The 27,927-nt window shown below is 43.9% G+C and overlaps 1 protein-coding gene across 3 annotated transcripts; it reads left to right on the top strand.

The window, feature by feature from the left end:
- The first annotated feature begins 75 nt into the window (after positions 1–75).
- Positions 76–27,606, top strand: afap1l1a (actin filament associated protein 1-like 1a). Of its 3 annotated transcripts, none has more exons than XM_071517673.1 (19): positions 76–198; positions 16,671–16,796; positions 17,207–17,290; positions 17,404–17,495; positions 18,407–18,542; positions 18,768–18,863; positions 18,997–19,211; positions 19,344–19,523; positions 19,817–19,900; positions 20,568–20,643; positions 22,034–22,153; positions 22,246–22,457; positions 23,117–23,262; positions 23,356–23,428; positions 24,028–24,142; positions 25,122–25,289; positions 26,618–26,793; positions 26,873–26,998; positions 27,468–27,606. In XM_071517673.1, the coding sequence occupies exons 1-19, from the start codon at positions 177–179 to the stop codon at positions 27,492–27,494; spliced, it is 2,274 nt and encodes a 757-aa protein (XP_071373774.1). In that variant the 5' UTR covers positions 76–176; the 3' UTR covers positions 27,495–27,606. The 3 variants fall into 3 exon arrangements, with proteins under 3 accessions (XP_071373774.1, XP_071373775.1, XP_071373773.1); XM_071517674.1 differs by lacking the exon at positions 76–198 and adding an exon at positions 9,730–9,850; XM_071517672.1 differs by lacking the exon at positions 76–198 and adding an exon at positions 12,371–12,524.
- The last annotated feature ends 321 nt before the right edge of the window (positions 27,607–27,927 follow it).

The raw sequence follows: 27,927 nt of genomic DNA, 5'->3' as shown, positions 1-27,927 counted from the left end.
TGCCACAATTCCCCGACCTGCGGATCTCTAATGTATCGCCTGTAGCTGTCAGCAGCAGCTCGTCCACTCGCTCTCACTCACTCACTCACTCACTCATGGGCCTGCCCTCAAACGAAATCACGTCTGTCTCTGGTTGAGCCCAAGGCAACTCTCCCTGGGACAGCATCACCAGCGGAATGGACACAAACAACTCCAAATGTAAGTTTACTCTTCATATCTTGGGACACTGTTGGTGGTGGTGAGGTGGTGCTGAGTGGATTGAGTCCCACCATGCAGTTTGCATGCCAGTCTGAAGGTACAGTTATGTTTGCATGCTTGCTGTTATGATTTATATTGCTGTATTAGCGGTTTGAATCGTTTGCAAAGTGACCCCCCACACTGTTTTCCTGCCTCCCTCCCGGATCTCTCACTGCGGCTCTCTTGACTCTCACTGTTGCTTCATCTCTCTCTCTCTCTCTCTCTCTCTCTCTCTCTCTCTCTCTCTCTCTCTCTCTCTCTCTCTCTCTCTCTCTCTCTCTCTCTCTCTCTCTCTCTCTCTCTCTCTCTCTCTCTCTCTCTGCCCATGGTTGTTCAGGAATATAGTATGTAAGAACACCCATGAAGATGTACAATGGAGACTTCCTTTGGGTCTTCTCCAGTTTTCTCCCTCTTGTTGTAAAACATCTGAGACACACTGGTTCTGCACTTTGGCCAAATGTAAATAAAGTTACTGTGGTCCAATTCCCCCTCAGCCGCTGGTGGAGGTAGAAAACCAAGTGTTGATCCAAAGACTGATTGTTATTCCAGAAAGTGAATCTCACTGATCCTGAGTCAAGGTAAATAGATGGACGTGGAGATGAGATATTTTGAGATTAGGTAGTCATGGTAATAATTGTTTGATATTGAAAACCACCAGCAGTGAATTCCTTCTCATGGACATCTCTGGAGATCTGCTTTAGTGTTGAAATAGCTAGAAATACAAAATGTGTTTCCGCCCCATGTGTTTTCCCTGGGAGGGGTGTAGTTGCCCCCTACACAGTACAGCATGTTTTCCACATTGTAACTAAAAACAAATACACTAGCCCTCTTAGCAGGCTTTGGCTTAAAGTGAGAAGTGAAAACATTAAGAGGGCAAGTTATGACCCAGCTCCCCTTTTCAAATGAGCATATGATATTGAAAACATTTTGTATGGGCTGTTTCTACACTTCAGCTGGTGTTGCTGTCTCATCTGGGTGCTTACAGCACTATAAAGACTTGCAGTTGAGTGCTCTTCATAGACCCGCTGCCAGCCGCCAGGCAGGTAGACACATGAGAGTGATTATGAGGCCAAACTTTATGGACATTTTTACTAGACTGACTTGAGGTGAAGGGAAATAGGGCAAACTACTTGTATGGTACCATTCTCCTCTTCTTCCTCTTCTTGTTTCCACCACCTTTTTTGATCTAAAATAGGAAAAGACCTCTGAGATGTATCTGCCTCTTCTCTGTCCTTCGTCACTTTCATCAGTTGTCAGAGTGTGTGGATTATGTGGATGTCACCGCATTATTCGTACAGGATGTGTGTTTAGAAGGAAGTGTCCTTTCTAGACTATTGGGATATAGCCTATCTGCCCACTGGATGAGTGAAAACTTCCTCCTCTGTCACTGCCGTCTTTCTCAACACACACACACACACACACACACACACACACACAAACAGACAGGAATTTTGCTTGACTGAATCCATCTCAGCTTTCTGTTTGGGTAAAGGCAGCGGGAGAAAACACACTGTGACGGCTGCCGTTCCCTGGGGAGCATCCCTGCCGTTTTTATAATCTTCGAGTCCCCTGATTGGCTGTTGCTGAATGTCTTTTCCATGGTTTGTCTTAAAGGCTATGTCAGGCCCCTTTTGTTACCTTAAAAGCTTGTTGTGTGCAATTAGCTGATGTTTGTTGTGAGTTCAGATATCAAGCCTGATATGGCAGACGAGAGGGAGGTGAGAGCTTGAATGGCGGCTGTTTGGTGTTCTTTACACCCCACAAGGCAGCGGTACACTGAGCAACTTTTGGGCAACTAATTGGCAGCAGTGCCCAAGGAGTTGGTTCAGCATTCTTTAATTCTACGAGAACATCGTCAGGAAACATGAGAATACATTTTGACCCCACTCCTCACATCGGTGCCTGTTGATAGGAGTGTTTGCCCAGGGAGGAACTTATTCAGCCAGTGGAGATAAACCTCAGCATGGATGTGGACATCTGATCTCCAAGGATCAGAAGTATGACAACATACAGTTACACATAGTTATTGCGCATGTACATTGCCTCAACGTCTTCTCTCTGTGTCATGATCTTCAGAGAGGGCTTGGCTTTGCCCTTTGTCATTCTAAATCTGATAAGATTCAACATGTCTTGACTTACTTTGTGTTTTCTCAACTGACAAACTCAGCAGAGCATTAGATATGCACAGCCCAAGCCAACTGGAGCGCTAGTGTAATAGAGGTTTTGTTTTCATTAATGTGCATTCTGAGAACTGGAGCATCAGGTGGGTGTGAGAGGGGAGAGGTTGTCCCCGCAGAGACGCATTGCAGTGGTGGGATTGTCTGTGATTTACCCTGGCTATGTTGTTGAATCATGCCTATTGTCAGACTGTTTTGGAGCATATGGAAGAACTTGTGGACAGAACAGCGATCTGCTGCTACAGACTCAGTTAATGCATAAATGAAACACACTGTTCATGTAGGCACAAGTCTGCTGCATAAACATGAAATCCCCCATCTATCCATACCTTTTCTCTGATGAGAGGGTTGGAATGCTCCACATTCCACAGATAAATCCATGAAAAGAGAGCCTGTGTGTGTGTGTTTGTGTGTGCGTGTGTGTGCATGCGTGCGTGTGTGTGTGTGTGTGTGTGTGTGTGTGTGCGTGTTTCTGTGGGGAATATGTGATTTCTCCTCATATTTGTTATTCACATACAGGCCTAAAACCAGCCAGTGGCTCTGAGTGATAATTAAATTTTACTCGACACAAAGCGGGGTCCTCGGGCTTGCAGAGGATGTCTTTGAGTGTAAACAAGGATTTGAATTAGCAGCAGTTGAATTAAAACATGATTTCAGTGGATATGGGTTAGCAGGGCAAATGAGCACAATAACAAATGCAGTCTGCTCTCAGCATTTGCCTAATGCTCAGTGACCACATTGTTTGTGTTTATCCCATTTTTCTTGTTATGTATGGCTGTGATCTGCATCTTCACACAGCAAAAGCAACTTGAGTCCAACCTTTTTAACATCCTTGATATGTACAGTTTTGTACAACTGTTTCGAGCTTGTTCTGCTCGCTGTATCACACTTTATCCATAGTTTTTAGACATAAGAAGTCTACAGACATGCTGATGTTGAGGTATCCATACAGTATAGTACATATAGTTCAGTATGTTTGCCCCATCATGCATGCGCTGTAAATCATAGGCTATTATGTGCCAGCGCTATAAGAAGTGGAATTCCCCTCTTCAACCCCTAGTGAGATGAGGGGATCTCTGTACAAGGTGTGTGTGTGTGTGTGTGTGTGTGTGTGTGTGTGTGTGTGCATTGTGTAAGGGCTATAGTCATTCGCTTCACAGCTGTTTTTATAGTGTATCCATGGCGATATGCTGTACAACATTACAGAAGAAGGCTATACTGTCCATATGACAGTTAAAATGTGCTGTTTTTCTCCTTATCAGAAGGTGAAAAGTGTCTCTGCCTCGGGTGTGCGTGCATTCAGGTACACCCAAGGAAATTTGAATTTATTGGGGTGACTTGGCTGAAAGTAAGAATTCTGGTTGCAACAAGACCCACCTAACCTGTTCCTCTGTTGGGTTTGAACCATATGACAACAGCCATAATTTAGCAGTATATACTTGAAGTAGTAAATACATACAGTTATAGCAATCTGGTGTCTGTGGTAATTACAGGTTGGCGGTTTGAACAGTGCTTTCTTGGAACTTGCAGCTGACATCGACTTTTGTCTTGTGTGGGATGGTCAGAAATTTAAGATCATTTAACAATAGATTCATTTTATCCCAAGGAAATCTCAGTGTCAATATGTGTCAACAGAGACATTATTTTAAAAGTGTGTGATTTAGGCATGTACATAAATGTATTCCTTGTATTTATTTCCAAATTTGAGATTACTTCAGATGAAAATATTTATTGATCTTCATACAATCTGTTGTTACTTTTGGAAAGATGTGTGATATAGGGAGTGGACAAAATAACAAACACCTAACAATATATGAATATCAATTACCTAATAAGGAGTAGGGCCAAACTTTGCCTTCAGAAAAGATTCAATCCCTCCTTGGAATGCCTCATACAAGTTGTGAACTGTGTGTATAGGATATTGGACCGTTCTTCATGAAGGAAAGCCTCCAGTTCTTTGAGAGATGAAGGACTTGGAAGTCTACTTTTCTCTATGCTCCAGAACTTCCAGTAAAGTTTCAGTGATGTTTAGATATGGTGATTGGGCAAGTGATGGAAGGCATTTGACTTCATCCTGGTGTTCATGAAAGCATTCTTGAATTTGTTTAGCAGTGTGTATAGGTGCATCATTTTGTAATATGGGAATATAATGAGAACGGTATTTGTACCATATGGGTGAACCTGGTCTTGTAAAATGGCCTCATAATCTTTGGTCATTATACAACGATGCAGATCACAAGACCTAATGACTTCCCTGAGATGGCTGCCCATACCATTACAGATCCACCAACATGTTTAACAGTTGGCAACAGACTTTGTTGGTTGGCCTTTCTCCAAACATAAACCCATCTGGATGTAGGAAAAAGTGTGAAAGACCACTCATTAGACAATATGACTTGTTTCCGTTGCTCAGGGGTCCTTTGTTGAGACTGTGTCACAGAGGTGTTGATTCAATTCTGTGGTCATTTTTGAGGCTGGGGTTTCGTGATGTTTAGTAACGTTAAGCCTGTCCCTGTTGGTGAGGTCCGACTTGCTGATCCTCTTTGCCAATGCAGTTTGTTTACATTATGTTGTCATGCTTTTTGAGACTGTTCCCCTTTCCACATTAAATAATTCTGCAGTTCTTGTGACCGACACCAGGCACAGATTTTTTGACCTCTTTGTAACTCTCTCATGTTGCTTTGAAAGCGATTCTCATGAGTGATGATTGCAGACCTCTTTGAAAAGCTGACTCATGTTGCTTATTGGCATTCAACTTAATATGACTACAGCTGCCTTTATAGTTGAGTTTTAGTTACTTCACTGTTAAAGTCCTTTTCCATGTGGTGTTTCTGATATTCTGTCCACTATCTGTATTTGCTGGTGCAAGGGAACAGTTTAAACTCATGTTGAAAATCAATCATTCTGTGAGTGAATCTGGTACAATATACAGAATACAGGTGAAAAAGAGTAACAAAAGATATTTAAAGATAAAAAAAAAATATATATAGCTTTGTAATAAATAGACATTGAGAATGTGTGTCCCATCAATCAATGAGAGCAAGACTAGGTGTCCTTAGTGATGGTTGAGCCTTTCTGACCACGCCTCCAGTCATGCACACGTCAAAATGTTAAACTGGCAATATGTTAAAGCCCACGGCAAAATATGGTGCTGTCTTCAGCCCAGCCCAAAAATGCATCTTCCCTTGCAGCCAAACAGGCTTCACAGCCAAGACAAGATATTGCTGCCTTTGCAGTCCTATCAATGAACAAACATATTGAGTGGTGCACAGAATATTTTCTTTTTATGATATTTGCAGTAAATGCTGATTGTTTCAATACTTAGTGACATAGCTGAGGTTGAGTTAGCATTATGAATAAGCTTATTGTCAGACGTGCCATTGTGTATTACTTTGTCCCATGTGAAATTGTAGCTCTCATCAAATCTCACTTAAGTCGATAAAATAGCTCTATAATGTTGTAGGTTTATACGCCTATTTGTAATTTCTTCATTAGACCCATTCTGTTCTGCCAGGCATAAGGTAATACTTGATTTAATGCTACCTTTAGTGGTCAGAACAGTTCTTGTCTGACTTTGATCTAATTTTCTGGGTTGATGAGTGTCTTCACGGTCTTGAAAAAACAACACAATCTTGGTTAGTTTGATATCTATTGGCATGTATATGATAGAGAGAGAGAGAGAGACTGAACAACTGCTTTAAATTCATTAAAAGTAAAGAGTTGTTTATGTTTTACATCTTGCTGCAAGCACAGATAATGTCATGAAGACTCTGCTTTAGGGACAAAATGACCCAAAAATTGTCAGACTATATTGTCCTCCACTTTTCTGTGGAATGTTAATACATAAATATAGTAGTTACGCTCTCCCTATATGGCCTTATTCCTACCTACACTACCTTCATGCTTAAACAGCTACATCAACAAAAGAAAATGGATGTTAGTACCACTGTGGTTGCAAAGACTAGAGATTAAAAATGTTATACAGTACCTGAGATCTGTTTACAGTCTTCTGATATACAGTAGGCATAAATTAATCTACAGTGTTGTTAATACAGAGTCACACCCATAACTGTACTATATTGTGTAGGACATGCCAGTTACAACATGTTGGTGCTTAGTGCTTTTCAGAATTTATTCAAATGAGCAGTACGTCTTTACTCGATGATTGAGGTTTCCCTTCGGCATTAATCCATGATAAATGTACCCTTTTTAAATTAGTTAATATATCTTCCAAGGAGAAATGAGACATTTTTCCACTTTTGCCCTACACTATAGTTAGAGTCAGGCATTTGCAAATAGGGACAGAGAGTTATGTGATATAAAAACTGTGTCCCAGTTTTCTGGTGAACCACTGAAGACAACGCTCCGGTCAACCTCCCATTAACACGACAAATCCCAAATGGAGACAAAGCGGCCCCTTTTCCCCTCTGTGCACGTGTGCAGGCGTGTGCGTGTGATTGTGTGTGTGTGCATGTGTCTGCAGGCATGCATGTGTGTTCTGTGTATATTACCCATGTCTGTGCAACATCAGTAAAACAGTGGTTCCACTTGCAGAATAGCATCTTTCTCAGTGTGTGAATACTTTTCTGTGAGTGAGGCATAGCATTGTGGTGATCTCATAGGACTTTGGGCAGATACGGGATCTGATTAATACTGACTGCACTGTAGGGTCTTTGTCTGGCAGCAGGCTGAGTCAAGCCCTCTGTGCCATCTCGGACCTGAATAAAACAGAGAGCCAGGGATGAAAAATGAGAACGAGGGGAAAGAAAAAGGACGTTTAAGACAGAGTAGCAGACAAAACTCATCCAGAGAGGCAGAGCAATGCCCCCTACATCCTGGTCAGTTCTATGACATTTGACTTTTGACATGACCCTATATTGACAAATACCCAGATGCAACTGTTACCACCTGAGCAGTGCTATTGAACTTACTTATAGTATACAAGAGCACAGTGAACATGCAAGTCAGAGGGGAAAATGAGCAGCAGTGCTTTGACCTGAAAACCGGGTCCTTGACTCTGTCGCTGCTGTGATAGCAGCTCCATGCTATCACTGCTGCTTCCCACATGTGGGTGAAGCAGATTACTCAAGTGCAGTGAAGCCATGTAGTTGTGGGTTTAGAGGGTGTGTATGTGTGTGTGTGTGTGTTTCTGCTGTGTGCGTGTGCTCAGTCAAATGTGAACATCAAAGCCTCTGTGCTCCCCACTGCTCCGTGGCCAGCCTTCAAAGCCAGTTAATGCTTCAACAGGTGAGTGGGAGCGCACAAACCCATAACTCTTCCACTCCGTCACCATGGAAACGTCCCAACAACCTAATGACTAGATCTCTCTCTGTGACAAGCTCATTAGAGTAACTGGCCCAATTAGAAGAAGTAAGGAATCATGTTCCAGCTAGAGGTTGGCTGACCCAGGATACATAGACTCTCCTTAAATGACTGCTAAAAATAATTGCGACGAAGGTGAATCTAACCTAAGGTTTGTTCTTCTTTATTGAGAATGAAATATCTGAGATGAAGGGCGTAAAATTAATTGAGGTGCAGCATGGCCTAAATAGAAGTTTTAAGTAATTTTCGTTTGTATAGTACATTGTCTAATTTGAAACTCAGAGATGGAAAGCAGTGTCAGAGTTTGCAAACAGCTAATTAGCCAGTCAGTCTGTCAGTGAACCAGCCAGTTAAGTTTAGAATAAACTAGTGGGGCATAATGACACCTATATGTTCGCAGCATCTGTTTCCCTGGACAACTGCCATCACGTGTGCATTTAGTGTGTTTGTGTGTGCACTTGTATCTGCATGTGAGTATCATGAAGTGTGATCTCCTCGCTGTATTTTATGATAACCCAAAGCATCAACATGTACAATAAAAACAGTAGGAGGGACATGTTTTTCCTCCTCTCTCCTTGATTCGTATACATTTATGACCCCTTCCAAACCAAATAAGTTTTTCCACATGCTCGCCTCACCCGGTGTCCAACTGAAGCATGTGTTGTACTGTGGATATCTTTACTGTATGCCCTGTGTGTCTGACTCTCCATCCATAGTACATGTACATGTCATGCTTGGTCAGGTCTCCCTTGAGAAAGAAGTCCTTACTCTCAATGGGGCTACCTGGTTAAATAAATAAAGGTTAATCCTCATCTCTTGGAGCGTATTCATTATATTTTCATTCCTTTCAAACACAATCAGTGCAGCAGGCGCGTTCAATTCTATCTGGCTTAGGAATCTAGTGCATCTAGAATGGGGCCACCGGAGACAGTACAGTAAAAGTGGGAGTGGGTCAGCTGACAGGAAGAGGAAACAGAAGGCCGGAGGTGATAGATGATGTCATCAGCCCAGACGGGAAGTCCATCTCTATATGGGGCACATGGGGCACCCCCATACAGTTGCTCAGCCCATTAACTATGTAGGACAGGAAAGGCATTCTGTAGGCTACAAGCAGAATAAGATCAGGATCAGGATCTTCAGCGGTTTGTCCACTGAAGCAGAGCCAGCACGACCTTTAACTACTGGATCAGAGTTGCAGTCATCACACTAATCTGTACTATCTTACCTGTGAGCCAATATTGTTTCTATTTACTCATCAGATAGCTGGTGTTGAATGCCCAGACATGCTTATCTGCTGGGGAGAGGAGAGTAAGTCACACTTGGGAAATGCCTGGAATCTGAGCAGCAGAGTGGGAGGGGATTTTATCATGATAGGGCGCGGGCTGGTGAGAGAATACATTGTTGGCACAGCTCCTCACGCCGTGAAAACCACAAGCACATCTGTTATCTGCCCATCTGGTTTACCTCACTTACATTAGTACATGCATACACACACACACACAGACATTTCAGTGATCTATGTGATGGGTGCGATAAGCCTGCAGTTTTTCCACCAGGGAGATACAACATCTCTCTCTCCATCTGTATTCTATATGTCATGATTCAGCTATTTTTTCGAACCATACACATCTCAGCTTTGATGACTCAGGATGCAATATTGAGATAGCCTTCAGACAGCATGGAGATAACATTCAAGCCCTGCTGTCTCTTTAAAACCCTCTCCTGTGACTCACTTAACATGAGATAAGATAACTGCCCTTTCATGCATTTGCACAAATATGCTTTTCTTCTTCTCCTGCTTGCCTTTCAAAAGTTGCTGGGTCATATCATGCAGATTCTGAGAGAGAGAGAGAGAGAGAGAGAGAGAGAGAGAGAGAGAGAGAGAGAGAGACTCCCACAACACGTTTCTGCACACTTCTAACTCTTCAACCTGCAGTGCTCTTTCATGTCAGATCAGGTTGAGAAATGGTCGTATATCCAACACTTCCAAAGACAATAAGGAAGGGGAGACTTCCAAGCCAAACTCAGCAGCTTTCATCAGATACTGATCTCTTGTGGAGTCACAGATGGTACACTCCTCTGAGTTTCTCACAGCAGCTTTGTGTAGCAGGAAGGTAATGTGTCTCTCTGTGTAGTTAAAGTTATACTTCCATTTTATACTGTGGAATGGATCATTGACTGATAATCTGGAAAATGTATAGAATTTGGGTTGTTTCTTTGTACATTTTTACGTCAGTCTTTCTCCCTCTCTCTCTCTCTCTCTCTCTCTCTCTCTCTCTCTCTCTCTCTCTCTCTCTCTCTTGCTCACTCAAATAATATTTGCAAATAATATGGTTTGTTTGACGTTACTCATATAACAGATAAGTGGGATTTCTCACATAGGACAGTACAATGAGCATCAGAGAGTTTTGAGCATTAATGGGAAGTATTTGAATGTCAATTTAGCATAATTCCAAAATTCTCTTTGATTGATGCCTTTCCAGAAACTACCTGAATTGTCTGGATGTAGTAAACCCGACCGTTGAATACTCCAGGTACATTTAACCAAACATGTGATGGCAATTTTCCCCAGGTCTAGTGAGAGGCCATGTGGCATTATGTGTGTTTTTACAGCATGTAGCTTTCCACCCCTGTTCTGGCACCCAGGGTTCAGTGTGAGCTCACAACTTTACTGGGGAGGTCAGAGTTCAGATGGTTTAGTCACAGCGAGGAGCTGGTGTGTCAGGCCGTAACCAGGCCCAGCAGGGTGTGTCTGTGGCTCCTGCCACATCACAGCTAGAGGAAACATTGGGAAATACAAGAAATGTTGCATGCCAGGTCTGGACTGTGTATCATATTAGATGGTATGATAGGACTTCCTGTCTACATGTTTAGACAATTGATTTTCCATTTTTCTACACTGACCTATCCAGGGAGAGTACATTTGAAATCCTCTGAGAACAACTCAACAGTTTTTTCTGTTTGTATTTTAGTGGTAATTGCTGTGGCGTTTTTCCACTGCATTTCCCAGAGATCACTTCTCAATCGCAGTTTGCCAGTGTCTTATTCAATGTCTTTTTCCTTGAATTTTCTGTTGATGAAGTTTGTGTTTCTGTAGCTACTGGTCTTTTCTTGTCTGTTCGGATCACTGGTCATGCTAACTACTCAGTTCTTCTTCTATTTATTCCAAACAAACCACGGTTGCTGCTGTCAGAAACGTAACATGCATCACTTCCTGTTTGCCAGAGGATTTTTCCTGGGAAAGACCTACTGGAAAATGGTTTACATCAGCAAATGTAAAAGCTTTAATGAGCTGGCTATAACAGCACTATTGTGCTACATCAATTGGCAAAACGGACATTTATTTATATGAAAATGGTGTCTATTAGTACTTTAAACATGCTTTAGCCATCTCCTCCCTTTCATCTACATGTCTCCTTCATAACTGAAGTGGATTCAATAGGTGAAATCAAAACAGGGTCACAGCTTCCACCGGGATTCAAAATAGCAATCGGTCCTAATATTTTATATATTCAGTGTAGATCTACTCATGTGTGTTAACACTTCATAGTGACTGTTTTGCTGTGTTGTGCATTATTCCAGGCAAATCCTCACTTAAACTGAAGACCAGTCTGCTATAAGGTGCCAGACAGCCAGACTGACACTGTTTCCTATCTGGGGGAAAAGTGATAAGGAGAACTGATAACAGTAAAAGCCTTATCTTTATCTAACTACTACACTTACGAGGCAGTTGTGTGTTTTGTCTCCGTGTGTTTGTTTCTGTTTGTATGTGTGCACGTGTGTGTGTCACATGCATCTTCAGAGTGTCTTTGCTTGTTTTTCTTGTCTGAAAATTTGCTGTGTGTGTGTCTCTGTGTGCTTCAGAGCCTGTTTGTGTAACGTTAGTGCCAGTGTGATTGAAGGCAGCGTGTTGGATCGTGCTGGGGGCCCGTAAGTTTGCCTCAAGGCAACAAGTCATCCACGTGCAACTCTGAAAAGTCTCAACTTGTCTCTACCTAAACCCCACGGCCTCTACTCCCCCTCTCCCTGTCTGCGTCACCCTATATTTGGGGGCGAATAAAATGAATACCATAGAGATTTGATAGTGTGTTATATCTACTCAACTTCACTAGGAAATGGAAACATTTTAGTGGCATTTTTATCAAATAACTCCCAATTCCCTCTACTGTAGTTAAAGTAGGACAATGCCCTATTGTAGCTTGTGTACAACTGTAGTTAAAGGTTAATAATGTATATTGAGGGAAAGGCTGAGGTAAAGAATGTGAGTTAGCTATTAATGGAGGTGTGTGTGTGTGTGTGTGTGTGTGTGTGTGTGTGTGTGCGCGCGCGCGCGTGTGTGTGTGTGTGTGTGTGTGTGTGTGTGTGTGTGTGTGTGTGTGTGTGTGTGTGTGTGTGTGTGTGTGTGTGTGTGTGTGTGTGTGTGTGTGTGTGTATTTACACAGCGAGCCTTTCCCAGGTGCTACACGATCCCCAGGATTACTGCAGTGGGGGATCACACACACACACACACACACAGGGCACCAGCATCTCCCTACCCCCCAAGAAAAAAGAGAGAGAGGGAGCACGGGAGGGAGGGAGGTAGAGAGATAACAGATCAGAGGGAGGAAGGGAGAGGTTCAACAGCAGGCAGACCAACACTCACCTCCACTACAAAGACTCCACAGGGCCGAGCACACAGGGAGGCTTTGACTCTGGAATATCTCTTATCTGCTCGAGTGCATGAATGAACCAATTTGCCTTCTCCCAAACTCTGGAACATGGTGGGACTCTCGACCACTACTGTTGAGGGTGAGTGTTAAAGGGAGGTTTTCCCCCTCTTTATATCAACACAGCAGGTGTGTAAAGCCAAAGGTGTTACAAAGATATTTAAAGTTTAAATATATGCAAATGTGTGAAGACATGAAAAGATGGAGAGAGACTGTGAAGCTCTGTAAAAGTGTTGTAAACATGAGATGAAATCCGAGATATCAGGTGACTGTATGTTTAGTGTTAGTGTTTGTGCCAAGTTCCAGCCTTTTTTTCATGCCTCAAGCCTCATGCCAGCTCGCTGAAAAACCAACAAAGGAAGCAATGTAGCATTGTTGAGAAAGCAACTGTTTGGCACCCAGACTCACAGACAATAGTGGAGTGTGATTAGCTGGAATTCCTGCCTGGAACAATGTGGTAAAGTGGAGTTGCTGAAATGTTGAAAAATTTTGTTGCTTTAAAAGTTATATATTTGTGTGTGTGTGTGTTGTGTGATTGTGTGCCAGCATAATAAGTAAGCCCTGCATGGAGAAAAGCTTGGCATGAAAAAGAGGAAAAAAACTATGCACCCAAATGAGGTCACATTATTCTTCATATCAGCGTTCGCTAGACATGTTAGCACAGGTGCTCCGTTTGCTGACATTATTCATTCCCTTCTCTCTCTCTCTTTCTCTCTCTCTCCCTCTCTCTCTCTTTCTCTCTCTCTCTCTCTGTTTGTACAGAAATGTCTGCTAATGCAAGCTTGTTTTAAAGATCTGTGCTTCCACTGTTAAACAAACTACTCTCTCTGCTTCCCTTCTCACACACACACACACACACATACACACACATAGTCATACACACACAAACACACTTTGCCTAGTCATGCACTTTTAACAAGGTGAGGAATGTCTCTCGGGTTTTTAACAACGATTGCCAAACAAGTGTGAGGTGGTAAATGTTTGAGTGTGTCCTCCACTCTGAATAACCTGCACATTCCTGCTGGCACTGCGGCTTTGAAATGTTGATGAAGACGTTGCTTGTCACACTTGTGTATCTCATAGGGTTTTGTACTCCCTGCACCACTTCTTTTATGCGGTTTAAGATGGTTTTGCAGGTAACACATACCTTCAGGGTGTTTTTTACCCCTGGCCTCAAAACGCCCAAAGCATTCTGACTTTACATAAAACCGAATTACTTGTCCTTCTCATAACTGCAAATATTCCAATTCCACCTCGGTCTGATTTAAATCAGACCATCTCTGCCCTGTTTTGATGTGGCATTATCAGCTATGAGCATATGTGAGTGTAGTTTCCCTGGAGTGGTGGGCTCAAAGTCTGTTTTATTTGGCATGAAGTAAACACAGAGATCATACACACACACACACACACACACATACATACGTTTCACAGGTGCAGCAGAGATTTGAGGGATCATGCGCCCTTTTAGATGTGTGAGAAACCGTGTGGCTGGCTTTGCTGTGTAGCTCACGCAGCCAAAATACTATGAGCTACCCCCTCTCTGCTCCAGCTGGCACCACTGGACTAGCATTATCATTGTCAAATTGGATAATCAGCCTTGAAGAGCGCCGGTCCAAGCGATATATTTATGTTGTTTGAGAGCAGGAGTGTTGTGTCCCTTGTTCACGCCAACTCCACTGTCTTGATTTCTGTGCTATATATGATGTAGTGCTGAGTGGTGTAAATTTCACCTACTCTCCGCAATCAGACTGACTCATGCTGTGGATAAGGTTTTGTCTCCCATTAGGTTAGGGGAAGCCCAGCTGTACACTAGAGCCAGAGTCTAAACAGCTGGAGCCTCTGGCAGGGAGACAGCATTGACCAGGCCAAGACATCCTATTCTCGCGAGTTTCCTAAACCCCCCCACGCCCCCCCTCCTCCCCCCTCTCCCCCCCCCCCCCCTTCCCCTCCTCTCACATCCCCAGGGTGAATGGAGGCCTAATGAGGAAAATAGGCATTCTGGGTCCCTGCCTGAATCAATTCCTCATGCCAGCTTCTCAGAGAGTATGTGCAAGCTTGCTTTTATTACAATGGAAGGAAACCGCACTAGTAAAAAAGACAAAGTGGTTAAACAGGCGCAGGCAAACACACACACCTAGCTGCAACTCTGTCTTTGGCCAAGTTGCTCTTGACTGTATCCTTGGCAGGGCATTGTTAAGCCCATAGGAAGACCCACCTCAGGAAAGTATGTCTCTCTCTCTCTCTCTCTCTCTCTCTCTCTCTCTCTCTCTCTCTCTCTCTCTCTCTCTCTCTCTCTCTCTCTCTCTCTCTCTCTTTGAAACAGAGAACACACATCATTGACAAACACCAGATACATCATCTAGTTTATCAAGAATTTCTGCTTGTCAGTTGTGATTATATATACAAGATTACTTTGTCAGAGATACATGTCCAACAGTCCAACATTCTGTCTGAACTCACAAAGAGGCTGTTCCTGAGACTTGCACACACACACACACACGCACAGACACACACACACACACACACACACACACACACACACACACACACACACACACACACACACACAAAAGGCTGGGTTGAGTGTGCTTGACAGGGGCAATTTAGGGCCCAACACCAAAGTTGGCTGTTGACACACCTCACTAAATACACAGTGTTCATGCATGTATGTGTGCGCACATGTGTTTGTGCATGTGTGTACATATGTGCATGCCTGTGTGCCTGTGTGTTTTTAGTGCAACAGGTCCTGTTGCCATACGACCGCCCACCAAACAAAGAGATTCCTGGCGGAGCGACTGTCCTGTGGCTGACCCCAGCAGGAAGCATGGTTCAGTGGGTCTAATGTGGTCGGACTGTGAAAATGGGGCAGGGGGGGAGCAGTGAGAGAGATGGAAGGAGAGAGGAATGGAGGAGGGGGGGAAACAGGACAAGTGTGCCAGCGGTGACTCAGTCAGTTGTCAGGTTTCACCGATGCTTTTTGGATGACAGCAGCAGAAATACATAGTAGGAGGGATAGAGAAAGGAAGTGATGAAAAAGAGAGGAAAATAATAGAGAAAGAGGGAAGGAATGTGTGCTGTGATTGGTGGCATTGGCTTGTGTTTGGCATACTCAAATGAAGGAGGAATCCCAAAGCCCCATATATACACACACATACACACACACACACACACACACACACACACACACACACACACGCACATACACACGCACGTACATGTACACACATCACCAGCAGGTCCTGGACCTGTTCTCAGGCTTTCAGGAGTGTCCAGCAGCTGGGAGAGCCAGACAGTTTATTTAAGTTCTGTTCTGAAAACAGGGGAGTGGTCCAGTCCCACCTCTCACATCAACATATGATGATGTGAATCATATATTCCTATATCCTGAGTCAAGTGTTACAGAACCTGCTGAGCCCTGTTAAATGGTGTGTGTGTGTGTGTGTGTGTTTTGCGGGAGGTTGAACTGTCTGTCTGTCTGTCTTTCGGTCGGTCCATCTGTCTTTCATACAGTATCTGACAGGCTGAGTTTGCTTTTGTGAGACTGTGAGACTTTGCTGTCTTTAGCCTCGCAACATCTGCTATTAGATAAAGATCAAGTCCCAGTGAGTCAAATTCTGCCTGCTAGTGCATTTTGGCCTGCTTTGCACTCTGTAAACGGCCCTTTAGTTTCTCTGTCAGAATCTTGTATTTCTGCCAACATGCTTATACTCTTTGCAGAGCAGTTAAAATGACCCTCTTAGCGTTGAGATTGACAGTTGATTGAACTTTGGGGTTGTGCCCATCCGCCTGTGGGCCAACAACAGTTCAGTGCTGCCACAGAGTGCTACGTTGTTTTTCTCCACTCCCTTGTGCATTATGTTCTGTTCATATGTTGTGTGATCTCTTAAGTTTCGACTTATTCTTTTTGGTAGCTTCATTTCCACTTTTCTTCTGGGTTAATGAGCAATTGGCAAACATGTTTCTTGTCGGTGTGGCGTTTGTTGTTTGTTTAGGCTGGGAAGTAACAGAGAGGAGGAAAGGAGGAAGACCCAGTGATAGGGTGGCAGATTGATACTGACACATTGTGAGGCAAAAGTGACAGAAAACGAAGCAAAGACACAGAGAAAGCAATGGAGAACGAGACTCTTTGACATACACCTGGTGTTTGTTTAGTCTGGTCAGTCTGACCTTTGCCCCTATCTCCCAAATTCGCTGACCCCATGCCCTCTGACCTTTGCTCCCTGTGTAGCGATGGAGGTGTTGGTGAGTGAGCTGAGCGTCCTGCTGAAGCTGCTGGACCAGGAGAACCTCAGCTCCTCCACGCAGGAAAAGAAGACCTGCGTCCGGAACCTCCTCCAGCAGATACAGCCATCAGGTCAGAGAGAGCAGCTAGAGACAGACGAACTGACTCATTACATCTGTCTGATGTTCAGACAGCAGTCTCTGGTCATGTCAAAAGAATTTCATTATAGCAGTAATCTAGTATCTCGTTCTAGATTAAGGAGATATTCACAGAAAAATAAGTGGAATATACTCATTTAGGTAAATGTAGTAGAATGTTATTTAATTACTGACTTTTATTGTCTTTAAATAAGAAAAACACACATAATTTGCTTTTAATGAGATAAATCAGAATCCATTAAGTTCTTTAGGAGAGCCCAGAGATAAAATGGTTGGGAACCACTGCTCTAGATTACAGGTTAGAGGTCATAATGTCAGAAATACAAACTGAGATGGTTTCTTACTGTACAGTATGTGTGTGTGTTTGCCTCTTCCTCCCTCCAGTGTCAGGAACAGACTACATCTATATGAACTCAGCGGTCTACAGAAATGGCACCAGCTTTGTAGAATCCCTCTTTGAGACGTTCGGTGAGTTCATTCTCCGCTGTGGAGCTGTGGAATATACTGTCTCTCCTGCATGGATCATGTTCTCATTAGATACTAAAAGTGTGAGTTTGATCCCATGTTGTTGTCATTTATAGACTGTGACCTGGGGGAGCTGAAAGATGCTACAGAGGATCTGAAACAAGACCAACACACACAAACTGAGGAGAGAAGCACAACTTCAAAACAGGCAAGTGACAAAAATCCCTGAATACATGTTGAATCGCTTAACTTTTCCCTCTCCATGGATATTGGAACATTAGCTTTATACAGTATTTTGGAAGTAGGGTGACAGCGGGGTATGCGACTATGTGACAGATGTGAGTTAAACAGATGTGAGTTTGAAGAGTGAGTGAAGCTCTCTGTCCAGCTGCAGAGCCCTGTTACTGTTACGAGGCCATCCATCTTTTTGTCACTCACTGTCCGTATGTCATTCTCCTTTGAGACTGTCTACAGCTCCATGAGGAACTATTACACCACTAAATGAGTAGTGGAAGAGGGAGAGAGAAAGAAAAGAGGGGAAAAAGAGAGAGACTGTATTCCTTTGACAGGGTTTTTCCATGCACACATACTTGTCACACTGTGAGCTCTTGATATGAGTTAGGATTTCTCTTTTTTACTCTTTGGGAATCCTCCCTTGTGCTCTCAGAGCCCATCTGTCTAACTTATGGATATTATATAGAATGGAAGTTGCTTTTTAAGATATTCCAGCAGGGCCTTGATGATGTACAGTACCAATCAAAAGTTTGGACACACCTGCCACGCCATTTTGATCTAAAGGCTTATGCTTAAATGCTTGAAATGTGTTTTTTTTTTAGACAAATATAAATAGTGAAGTTGATGCCTATGTATGAATTTCTTTCCAAAGTCTTTGCCTCTCCATCAAGGCAAAGGGTGGCTACTTTAAAGAATCTAAAATATAAGATAGTTTTGATTTGTTTAACAATTTCTGATGTCTTTCCTTTTATTAATGTGGAAAATAGTACAAATAAAGAAAAATGCAATTCAACAGTGAATTTCTAGAGAACAATTCCCATTTCTGGGTTACAGAGGAAATTAGAGTTTTGCATACCGACTGTGTTTGTGTGTCTCCCTCACCAGAGCTGCGCAGACTCCCTAGCCCCCCACTCAGCCGACTCTCCTCCTCCTCTGCCCACCACCCCTCCTCCTGAGGAGTATTACGAGGAGGCCGTGCCCCTCAGTCCTGGCAAGATGCCCGAGTACATCATCACCCGAGGTCAGCATCCTCCCTCCTGTGCTGAACTCACTGCCCGTTTGTGTCATTTTGCTATAAAAACCTACTTTAGTCTGAGGAATTTCTGTGTTCTCAGTCCTCGGTGATAATAATAATAATGATAACCGCATTCATATAGCACTTTTCCAAACGTAGTTACAAGGTACTGGTTCATTTGATAGAACATGAGGTCTAATTAGGGGCTCTTTTCATGTCTTTCATTTCCAGGCAGTTCCAGCCCCCCCAACTCTATAGAGGACGGCTATGAAGATGCTGAAAACAACTACCCCCCTACCTGCATAAACTCACGCCGCAAAAACTCCTGTGAGGAAGAACGCCATTACCCGCAAATTAAATAGGATTACAGGATAAGAACAGCAGTTTTTTTAGCAGTTCCTGGAAATCTTAACAAAACACACACAGACACACACACTTAATCTTTTCTCCACTCTCCCAGACAATGATTCCGACGCTCTGAGCAGTTCATATGAGTCTTACGAGGAGGACGAGGAGGAGAGGAGCCCCGAGGCCCGACTCACTCATCAGTGGCCCTCGGACGAGAGCTCCATGCCTCCTGCCAGGGACTGTCGCATCTGCGCCTTCCTGCTGCGCAAGAAACGCTTCGGCCAGTGGGCCAAACAGCTCACCGTCATACGGGAGAACAGACTACAGGTGAGAGGGTGTAACGGGTGAAAACGTACACGCACGCATACAATAAACACTTCCACCTCCACACACACACACACATATTCACTGATATTCGCGCTCTCTGTGAACCTGCAGTATGTGTCCTCTTTCCTGCAGTGCTATAAGAGTTCAAAGGACACCTGTCCCTATGTGGACCTGCTGCTGCCCCAGTGCACTGTGGTCTACGCTCCGAAAGACAGCAAGAGGAAGCGGCATGAGCTCCGGTTCACCCTGCCCAATGGAGACGCACTGGTGCTGGCTGTGCAGAGCAAGGAGCAGGCGCACAGATGGCTCAGGGTGAGGCGCACACCCGCACACTTTGACATGCAACATATGCATTAGATGAGGCCAGGTGTGTGTATGCATGTGTGTGTGTGTGTGTGTGTGTAACAGAGTTGGAGAAGTCAGTTAAGCTTACTCCTCTAACAGAAATACTTTCCTTTGCGTCACATTTTGATTTGTCTTGACTGGTAGCACACACATCTATCATGGTTACAAGCACAGGACATTTGAGAGTGAGAAGAGACACACCTTAAGAGGAAGTTATAGTCCTTGTTTGCATGAGTGACACCTATAACATTTCCCCACAGGTTGTGAGAGAAGTGAGCGGCCAGGCGACAGGACCTGACGAATCTGCGTCTCCCATCATTCCTAGAAAAACTGAACTTGACAAGGTAAGTGTAAAAGGGAGGATGTTTGTGTCAGCGCAACCCTGTCTTCTTCACCCTCCATCTTCACAGCAGAAGTAAGGAAAAGTTGGTGGCGTGCAGCGATTGCCTTAACACCAGTAATTCTCCTAAGCAATTGTTTGGCATGACACAGTGCACGGTGATCCCTGTATTTGTCTCCCAGAACAAAGTGGAGATATGTTGTGTAATTGGGTGTTAAAACAGCAATGATAGGGTGGGTCAGCCAGCGCTGGAACAGGCACATCCTCCTGATTACCCTGTCAGAGCGTAAATTACAAAGGACGAGCCGTAAAAACCAGCACAGATTGGAGAGAGGGAACCACTGCAGAGTAGGGAGGAGGAGGGAGGAGACAGATGGGTATGTGTTTATTGGTATGAGACTGTATGTGAAAGAAAAAGAGAGGAAAAAAGAAAGCGAGAGCATCCAAAGATGTAAATATGAAAGCTTGTTGAAGGATTCTCTCAGGTTCAGTGTTTGAGCTCTTAATTGGTAGAGTAGCTCTGTTTGATCCTGGCTGACATAGAGATCCTGTGGTGGATTTTGATGCAACTGTTGAGAATGTGTTGCCTAAGCTCTGTTTGCATGTGTGTGTGTGTGTGTGTGTGCGTGTGTGTGTGTGTGTGTGTGTGTGTGTGTGCGCTCTTCCCTCAGCGGTTGTCTGCAGAGAAGAACACATCAGATTCAGACAGTGTGGGCGTGTCAACAGGAGACAACTGCAGAGAGAATGGTGAGAGAGAGAAACACACACCCTGAAATCATCACAGCAACTGTTTATTAGGGGTCCAAGCACATAAGTGCGAGGAACCCTATTGTAATTGTTCCGATTATTATTATTATTATTATTATTATTTTTCTTCTCGTGCCCTAAAAGTATCTGCACCTCAGAAACCATAAGCCCCACAGCACCCAAACTTTCCACATAGGTTGGAAATGTCACCCACTACTCAGGCAACAAAAATGACACCAATCCACCTGATGGTGGCGCTATAACAGCCCCCTGCACGTTTTGGTCTATAACTCCTGAACCGTGAGTCACAGAATCAAAATTCCACTTCTCCTGGATTCCCTGGATCCCCATGCATCTATCCAGATAGGCCACGCCCATTTCCGTCTGACTAGATTTTCCGCCATTTTGAATTTTCTCAAAAAACTATTTTTGCCAACTCCTCCTAGACCGTTGAGGCAATCATCTCCAAATTTGGTGTGCATCACCTCTGGATCCCCATGATTCAAAGTTATGGAAATCGGTTTGATATTCCCTACCGTTCTGATTTAATTAGCTTCCAAAGTTTAATCAAACGTTGTGGGCGGGGTCTATTTCACAGAAACTGCTGTAACTCATGAGTGCATTATGCTACCTGCACCAAATTTGGTAGACATGTGCAGATGTCTACTCTGAGATACCAGCCCGAATGTCCTGTCATGTCACCCATAGGGGGCGCTACAGCAACGTTTCAGATTTTAAATGCCCATAACTCAGTAACTATACATCATAGAAACAAAATTCTTTTGTTCCTGTATTCCTTGGGTAAAGCCGCATCATTGTGATAGGCCCCGCCCAGTCCCGACATATTAGATTTTTCGCCATTTTGATTTTTCTGAAAAACCTATTTTTGCAAACTCCTCCTAGACCGTTGAGGCAATCATCTCCAGATTTGGTATGCATGATCTCTGGCCTCCCCTGATTAAAAGTTATGAAAAGATTTCATGTACTCCATATCGTTTGGCCGCTATAGGCCAATCATTTGTGGGGCGTGGCACATATGTGACAAAATGAGCCATAACTCATGAACGCCTTGTGCTATCTCAACCAAAGTTGGTGCACTTGTGCAGGTATCAACTCTGAGGACATGTGCAACATTTGGTGTCTATAACACGCATGTACCCTAGAGGTCACCAGATGCTTGGACCCCGTCATTGCCGCATGCGGCTATATTTTTATATTTATCTCTATTCATCTTTTTAGTTTTAATCTGTCCATAGCGATATAAAGGTTTTTTTTGTTTGTTTTTTATCACACATCTTGAGTGAATTACAAGCTTTGACATTCCCCCAGATAAATATATAATACCCTTTGGTCCAAAAGCACCTGTTTTATCCTTCTGTTCTCTATGTAGGTAAGGTGAAGCGTGGGGCTTTTGCAGCGGGCCGTAAGATCACACGCATCATCAGCTTCTCGAAGAAGAAGCCCCCTCGTCCCGGTGATCCCCGCATGGCCTACAGCGACCCCCGACAAGGTGCGGCCCTGCTTCACTGTCACTCTTCTGATCCCTGTCTCCCTTCACTCTCCAGTTGAATTTGCATATCCATCATTTTTTCTTCCCTGCAGGCTACCTGTCAGTGCTGCTGAACCAGGTATGGAGGGAACAGTGGTGCTGTGTGTGCAGAGGCGCCCTGCACTTCTACCAGGACAGAGGAGACCCGCGGACCTCCATGCCTTCCCTCCCTCTCCACGGCTGTGAGGTGGTTCCAGGTCTGGGACCCAAACACCCCTTTGCCTTCCGCATCCTACGGGCCAGCACCGAAGTGGCTGCTCTGGAGGTAGGCTACTTTCTAATATTATTTGTTATTTGTTGCGAGCAACAATATCATTTCATTTTGCTTTTAAAGTGATGAAAAACTTTGGTAGTACCTTGGGTTGTGTAGCTTCCTGGCCATATAACCCCAAATTTGGCGATTCTGTTATCTGTTGCTCCGGTAGAGGAGATTGGAGAATTGCATTTTTTTCTCTCTCCATTCACTGTTATTATATAGTGAAACAGGTCTGAAAATCACAATTGTAGCACATAAACGAACTTGAACAAAGCAGCCTATTTACAATTATTGGTAAACATGTCAACATCCACGTTTCCTCTGACCGGATTTCGTTGTTACATTTGTTCAAACGAAAGGTTTAAAAAACATAAACAAAGAGAGTCACTTCAAATCAATTCAGCAGACTAGTTTTTTTTATATATTGTCAGAATCTGCTTTGTTCGTGTTCGTTTATATACTATAAGTGTGATTTTGAGACCTGTTTCACCATACAATGGCAGTGAATGTAGAGAGAAAAAAAAGCAATTCAACAACAGACAACAGAGAATCGCTGATTTTAGGGTTATATCATGGCCGGAAAGCTACACAACCCAAGGTACTACCAAAGTTCAGCATCACTTGAAGATTTCATGAATGAAGTGTTCGCTCTTCCTGTCTCTCTTCAGGCGGGCAGCTCTGAGGAGTTGGGGCGGTGGCTAGGCGTCCTGCTAGCAGAGACGGGCTCATTGACGGACCCGGAGTCGCTGCACTATGACTACGTTGACGTGGACACCATCGCTAACATCCGCGACGCTGCGCGACACTCCTTCCTGTGAGTGAGGGGGAGTCGGGATGTTTGGGGCGAGGTCAAAGCCGGGGCAACGGCCGGAGCTGTGATTTCTCATCTCTGTCTCTCTGATCCTAGGTGGGCTACGTCCTCCAGCAGCACCTCCACAGACTCCAGAACATACGATGAGGTTCCTAATGAGGACATGCAGGTGGGACAAACATGCGCTGAAACACGCACACACACATTTCCCAAGTCCAGCTGAAATCTGTGTATAAGGGTTAGTCCCGGTCTCGGTTCACTTGCATGTGCCGAGATTAGTAGCTATGTGTGTGTGTGTGTGCAGCTGTTGGGGACTGTCACTGTCTGAATATGACACCCCTGATCATTCATCTGAACAGACAGTGTTCTGTTACACGCCTATCAATGACTACTCTTTGTAGGCCAGAGGGAAAGCAGTGTGTGTGTGTGGGTGTGTGTATGAGAGAGAGAGAAAAAAAGATTGGGAAAAGAAAAAGCGATCATACTGGTGAAAGGGAGGCAAAAGGTCACGGCAGTTTTATAGCCTGTAAACCCCTTTCTTAACCCCACTGACATGCACTTAAAGCTTAGCTCTCATCACATGCAGACACAAACATATACTCCTCAGCAGTCTCAGGCCTATAAATCAAAAAATTTGTCTAAACACATCAACTTAATTAACAACTTTTTTTCTTCCTTTTCTCTGTCCTTGTCTTTCTCATCTGCTTGCATCCTCCCACATCCTTTCCACCCCCTCCTCTCTTCATTCCTCCTCTCTTCTCCACCCAGCCAGAGGAGAAGCGCAGGCAGCAGTCTGGGAACCAAGGGAAGCGGCGCTCCAGTTTCTCCGGCAGCGACTCTGGCAGAAGCAAGCCGGTCGTCTCCCTCAAACGTACCGGCTCAAGTAAGAGGCCCTTTGCTCTTGAAGAACCCTGCCTCTTGAAATATACGTAGGATCGAATCTTTTTTAGAACCTGCTCTCTTGTGTTTCTCCTGCTCTACGCCCTTCTCAGCTTTCCATCTGTCTCAGTCAAGAAAATACTGTAATAAGTGCAGCGCTCTCCTTTAAGAAAACAGAAGCGCTATAGATGGCACCGCATAATTCAGTTTTGTGTCACGGAGGAGGCACAGATCGAAAAGCTCCCCGTTCTGTTCTTTCCCCATAGATTTATTTACACTAGTCATACAATCCCTTTATTGGTCTATCGATTCAAGTATCGCTGACAGTCATGGTGTATGAGCTTTCATCTAGCTCAATATTCCCCTTTGCCTCTATCCTCTCAATCATCTTCTCACTTTCCATTCATTCCATCTTCCCTCTTCGCCCTCCTCTCCCATTTGCTCCGTTCTGTCAGTTTGCCTCTCCCATACAAACAGTGAAGATAGGCACTCTGGGTCCAGGAAAAGCGATATTGGTGCGGTTGGCTGTCCCAGCGCTCTTCTCACTGTTGTTTCTCAGGGCTTTGTGTCGAGGATCTGACACATCAAAGACCTCTCTGCGCTCTCTGGGGCCGAGAGCTTCAGGATGTAACCTGAGATTTATTAGACACTCGCATTAGATCCGCTGTCTCCCCTCCCGACCTCTCCCTCTGCGGGAGTGTGTGTGTTTGTCTCTTATCCTTTCATCGTGCCATACTTCTTTTCTGTTCCCTTGTTTGAATTTTACAAAAAGGTAAAATGCTGCATGTTGCCCTTTTGCGTTAAATGTACAGGGCGATTTCACACTGCTCATGTGAGCAAAGGAGTAAGTGGGAGAGTTTAACAGGGATGTAGGCAGGCTGGCAGACAGGCGGGCAGATCGGCGTGGGATGTTGCGTCTCCTTCCCATAACCCCTGCACGTTTTGACCCCTCACCTCTACTCCCCTCTGACCTCTCCACCCAGATGCCAACCAGTACGGAAGGTATGGGAAAACGCGAGCTGAGGAGGACGCCAAGCGCTACCTGAAAGAGAAAGAGGAGCTGGAGAGAGAGAGGGATGGGATCCGGAACGCTCTGGTCACCCTCAGACAGGAGAAGAGAGAGCTGAAGGAGAAGCTGAAGGTGGCCTCTGGTAAGGGGAAACAAAACAAAACAAGGGAGCAGAGGCTATTCAAGCTGTTCTCAGTAATTGCTGCGCTCAAGTCCGACTCAAGTCTTCTATATCAGAAAAAGAGAAGCATAACAGCCTTGAATCTTACTCATACAGAAGACGACCTTATGTATGTGTTCGCTTGTGCTGAAACAATTAGTTAAATAATTGAGTAGTCGATTGACAGAAAATTAATCAATTAGAATTTTTATACAATTTTGATTAAAAGTAAAAATCCCAAATATTTGCTGGTTAACGCTGAGATTGCTAAGATTTGCTTGCTCTTCTCCATTTCATATCATCATAAAATAAAAACTTCAATTTGGGCTCTGGTAACTTGTGATGGGCATTTGTCATTATTATTTTTAACAGTTTATAGACTAAATGATTAATCAGCTAATTGGAAAAATCATTGATAGATTAATCGATAATGAAAATAATCGTTAGTTGCAGCCCTAGTTTTTGGCTGTTATCAGTTGTATGTTAGTTATTTAAGTTTGAGCAGCAGCATGGCCTAGTAATTTAGTAAAAGAGTCTGTCCTTCAACTGGAAGGCTTGGGTTCAAGCCCTACTGTCAGCAAGCTGCCGCCCTGCCGAAGTGCTCTTGAGCAAGACACTGAGTGCCTGTTCTGTATCTGACCCTGTACTCTCAGCTCCTTGAGGAGGGGGGCCAAGCAAAAAGAGAATTTCCCTGCGGGGATCAATAAACTATCACATTATTATTATTGCACTAGCAACATGAGTATGAAAATCCCCTCTTAATCCCCTTAATTTCCTCTGGTTCCACATAATACATTTCCAGTCTGTTTTCAAAGCCACCCTGATTATATCATATTGAGACGCACTTGGTCATGTCTTAGTTTACATTAGCTTTAGGGGAGTAGGCTGCTTCTGGATAGCATGACAGAGCCAGACGACGTCAGTATTGGGATTTCACACATGTAGCACTTTATTCACCTATAATTGTCAACCATACAATGCCTGGTCTCTACAGCACTATAATCTCTCAACATACATGTAGATTGATATAGTTTAACACGTACCAAATCGTTACTGAAGAGACAAGCTACTCGTCGGGAGATAGACTGGGAGTAGTACTCAACCTGTTGCTGCAGTAAAAACAAGGAGCGCCACCCAGTGACTTAATCTGTTACTGCAACCAAACAATGTTCCAAAAGCATAGTAGGCATATTTGCGACTGTTACAACTGCATCACCATCTAATGGAGGAAATGAAACTCCATGGAGATTTTATGGTTGCTACATCACAAGTGCCTTGTGTCTCTCTGATTGCATGTGTCCGTGGAGCAGAGAAGCAGAAGCCCTCCATGTGCGAGCGCGTGTCCCAGCTGGAGGAGGCTTGTCGAGGGAGGGAGGCTGAGAGGGTCGACCTGGAGCTCCGACTCACCCAGGTCAAAGAAAACCTCAGGAAGAGCCTGGCAGGCGGGGCGCTGGGTGCACCGGTGGAGGCTAAACCACCTGCTAAGGTAAACTTGGTAGATTTTATGTAAACACACACAAACGTATGAAGCCACACACACATTTTTACTTTTTCTATTTGTGTAGGTTCGCAACAGTAAGAACCAGAATATCTACAGTGAGTCTTTACCAGTGAACTGTGCCTCAGAGATGCGTAAGAGACCTCCGTCTCTTTATGCCTCCACTAAAGGAACAGTGATGCAGAAGGCCAAGGTAACAATGACTGAACCAGCTATTCCCCCCCTCTCTCTCTCTCTCTCTCTCTCTCTCTCTCTCTCTCTCTCTCTCTCTCTCTCTCTCTCTCTCTCTCTCTCTCTTACATACACACACACACACACACACACACACACTTTCTGCCTGAATCATTTCCACAGCCTGTCATTATGAATAGCTTTCTGTTTCAGGCTCCACAGGAGGTTAATAGTATCACAGCAGCATGTGTGATCATCTAATGGACTTTTCACACTGACTCAGTGCTAAACACCAACTACTCACCAAGTGCACCCTCTCTCTGTCTCTCTTTCTAGATAGATAGATGGATGTATAGATAGATGTATAGATAGATAGATAGATAGATAGATAGATCGATAGATAGATAGATAAATGGATAGATCATTTGTGTGTTCCACTTGAGAGAGGACAAATGGAGATTATTTAATGTTGTTAATGTTGTTTTTTTCAGGAATGGGAATCAAAGAAAGGAACCTAAGAGTGGTGCCATGGAGAAGACTGGAAAACGGATACATATCAACATGTTGATATAGACTATTGCATCATGCATACACATTGAGGAAAACAGACCCATCTACATCCCTAAGGATACACTTTACTCTTTTTTCATTTGAAATATTGGTGAGGAAATAAAATATTGTAATGGAAGAACTCAGCCACTAGGGGGAGTTAAATCTTACTGAATATTTACTCCACTGTCTTCCTTGTGCCAAATGCCAGGAATCCAAAGTCTTTTACCACGCTGCACTGTCTTCTTTAGAAGCATTTTTATTGCCACGAGTGACATACATTCAAGAGAGAGACATGAAAAGTGAGACATTAATGTGTATGAAAGAAAGACACAAGAGATACGTGTATTGAAAGGCATTTACATTAAGTGCGTACATTGCAGTGGAAGTGGTAAGACAGAG

Source organism: Centroberyx affinis, unplaced genomic scaffold, assembly GCF_046629955.1.
Source record: "Centroberyx affinis isolate AG114_WGS23_722 - 3 ecotype Tasmania unplaced genomic scaffold, CSIRO-AGI_Caff_v1 ptg000514l_1, whole genome shotgun sequence".
NCBI lineage: Eukaryota > Metazoa > Chordata > Actinopteri > Beryciformes > Berycidae > Centroberyx > Centroberyx affinis.
The sequence above is the reverse complement of the archived record's forward strand: the minus strand, read 5'-3'. Positions and strand labels throughout refer to the sequence as shown.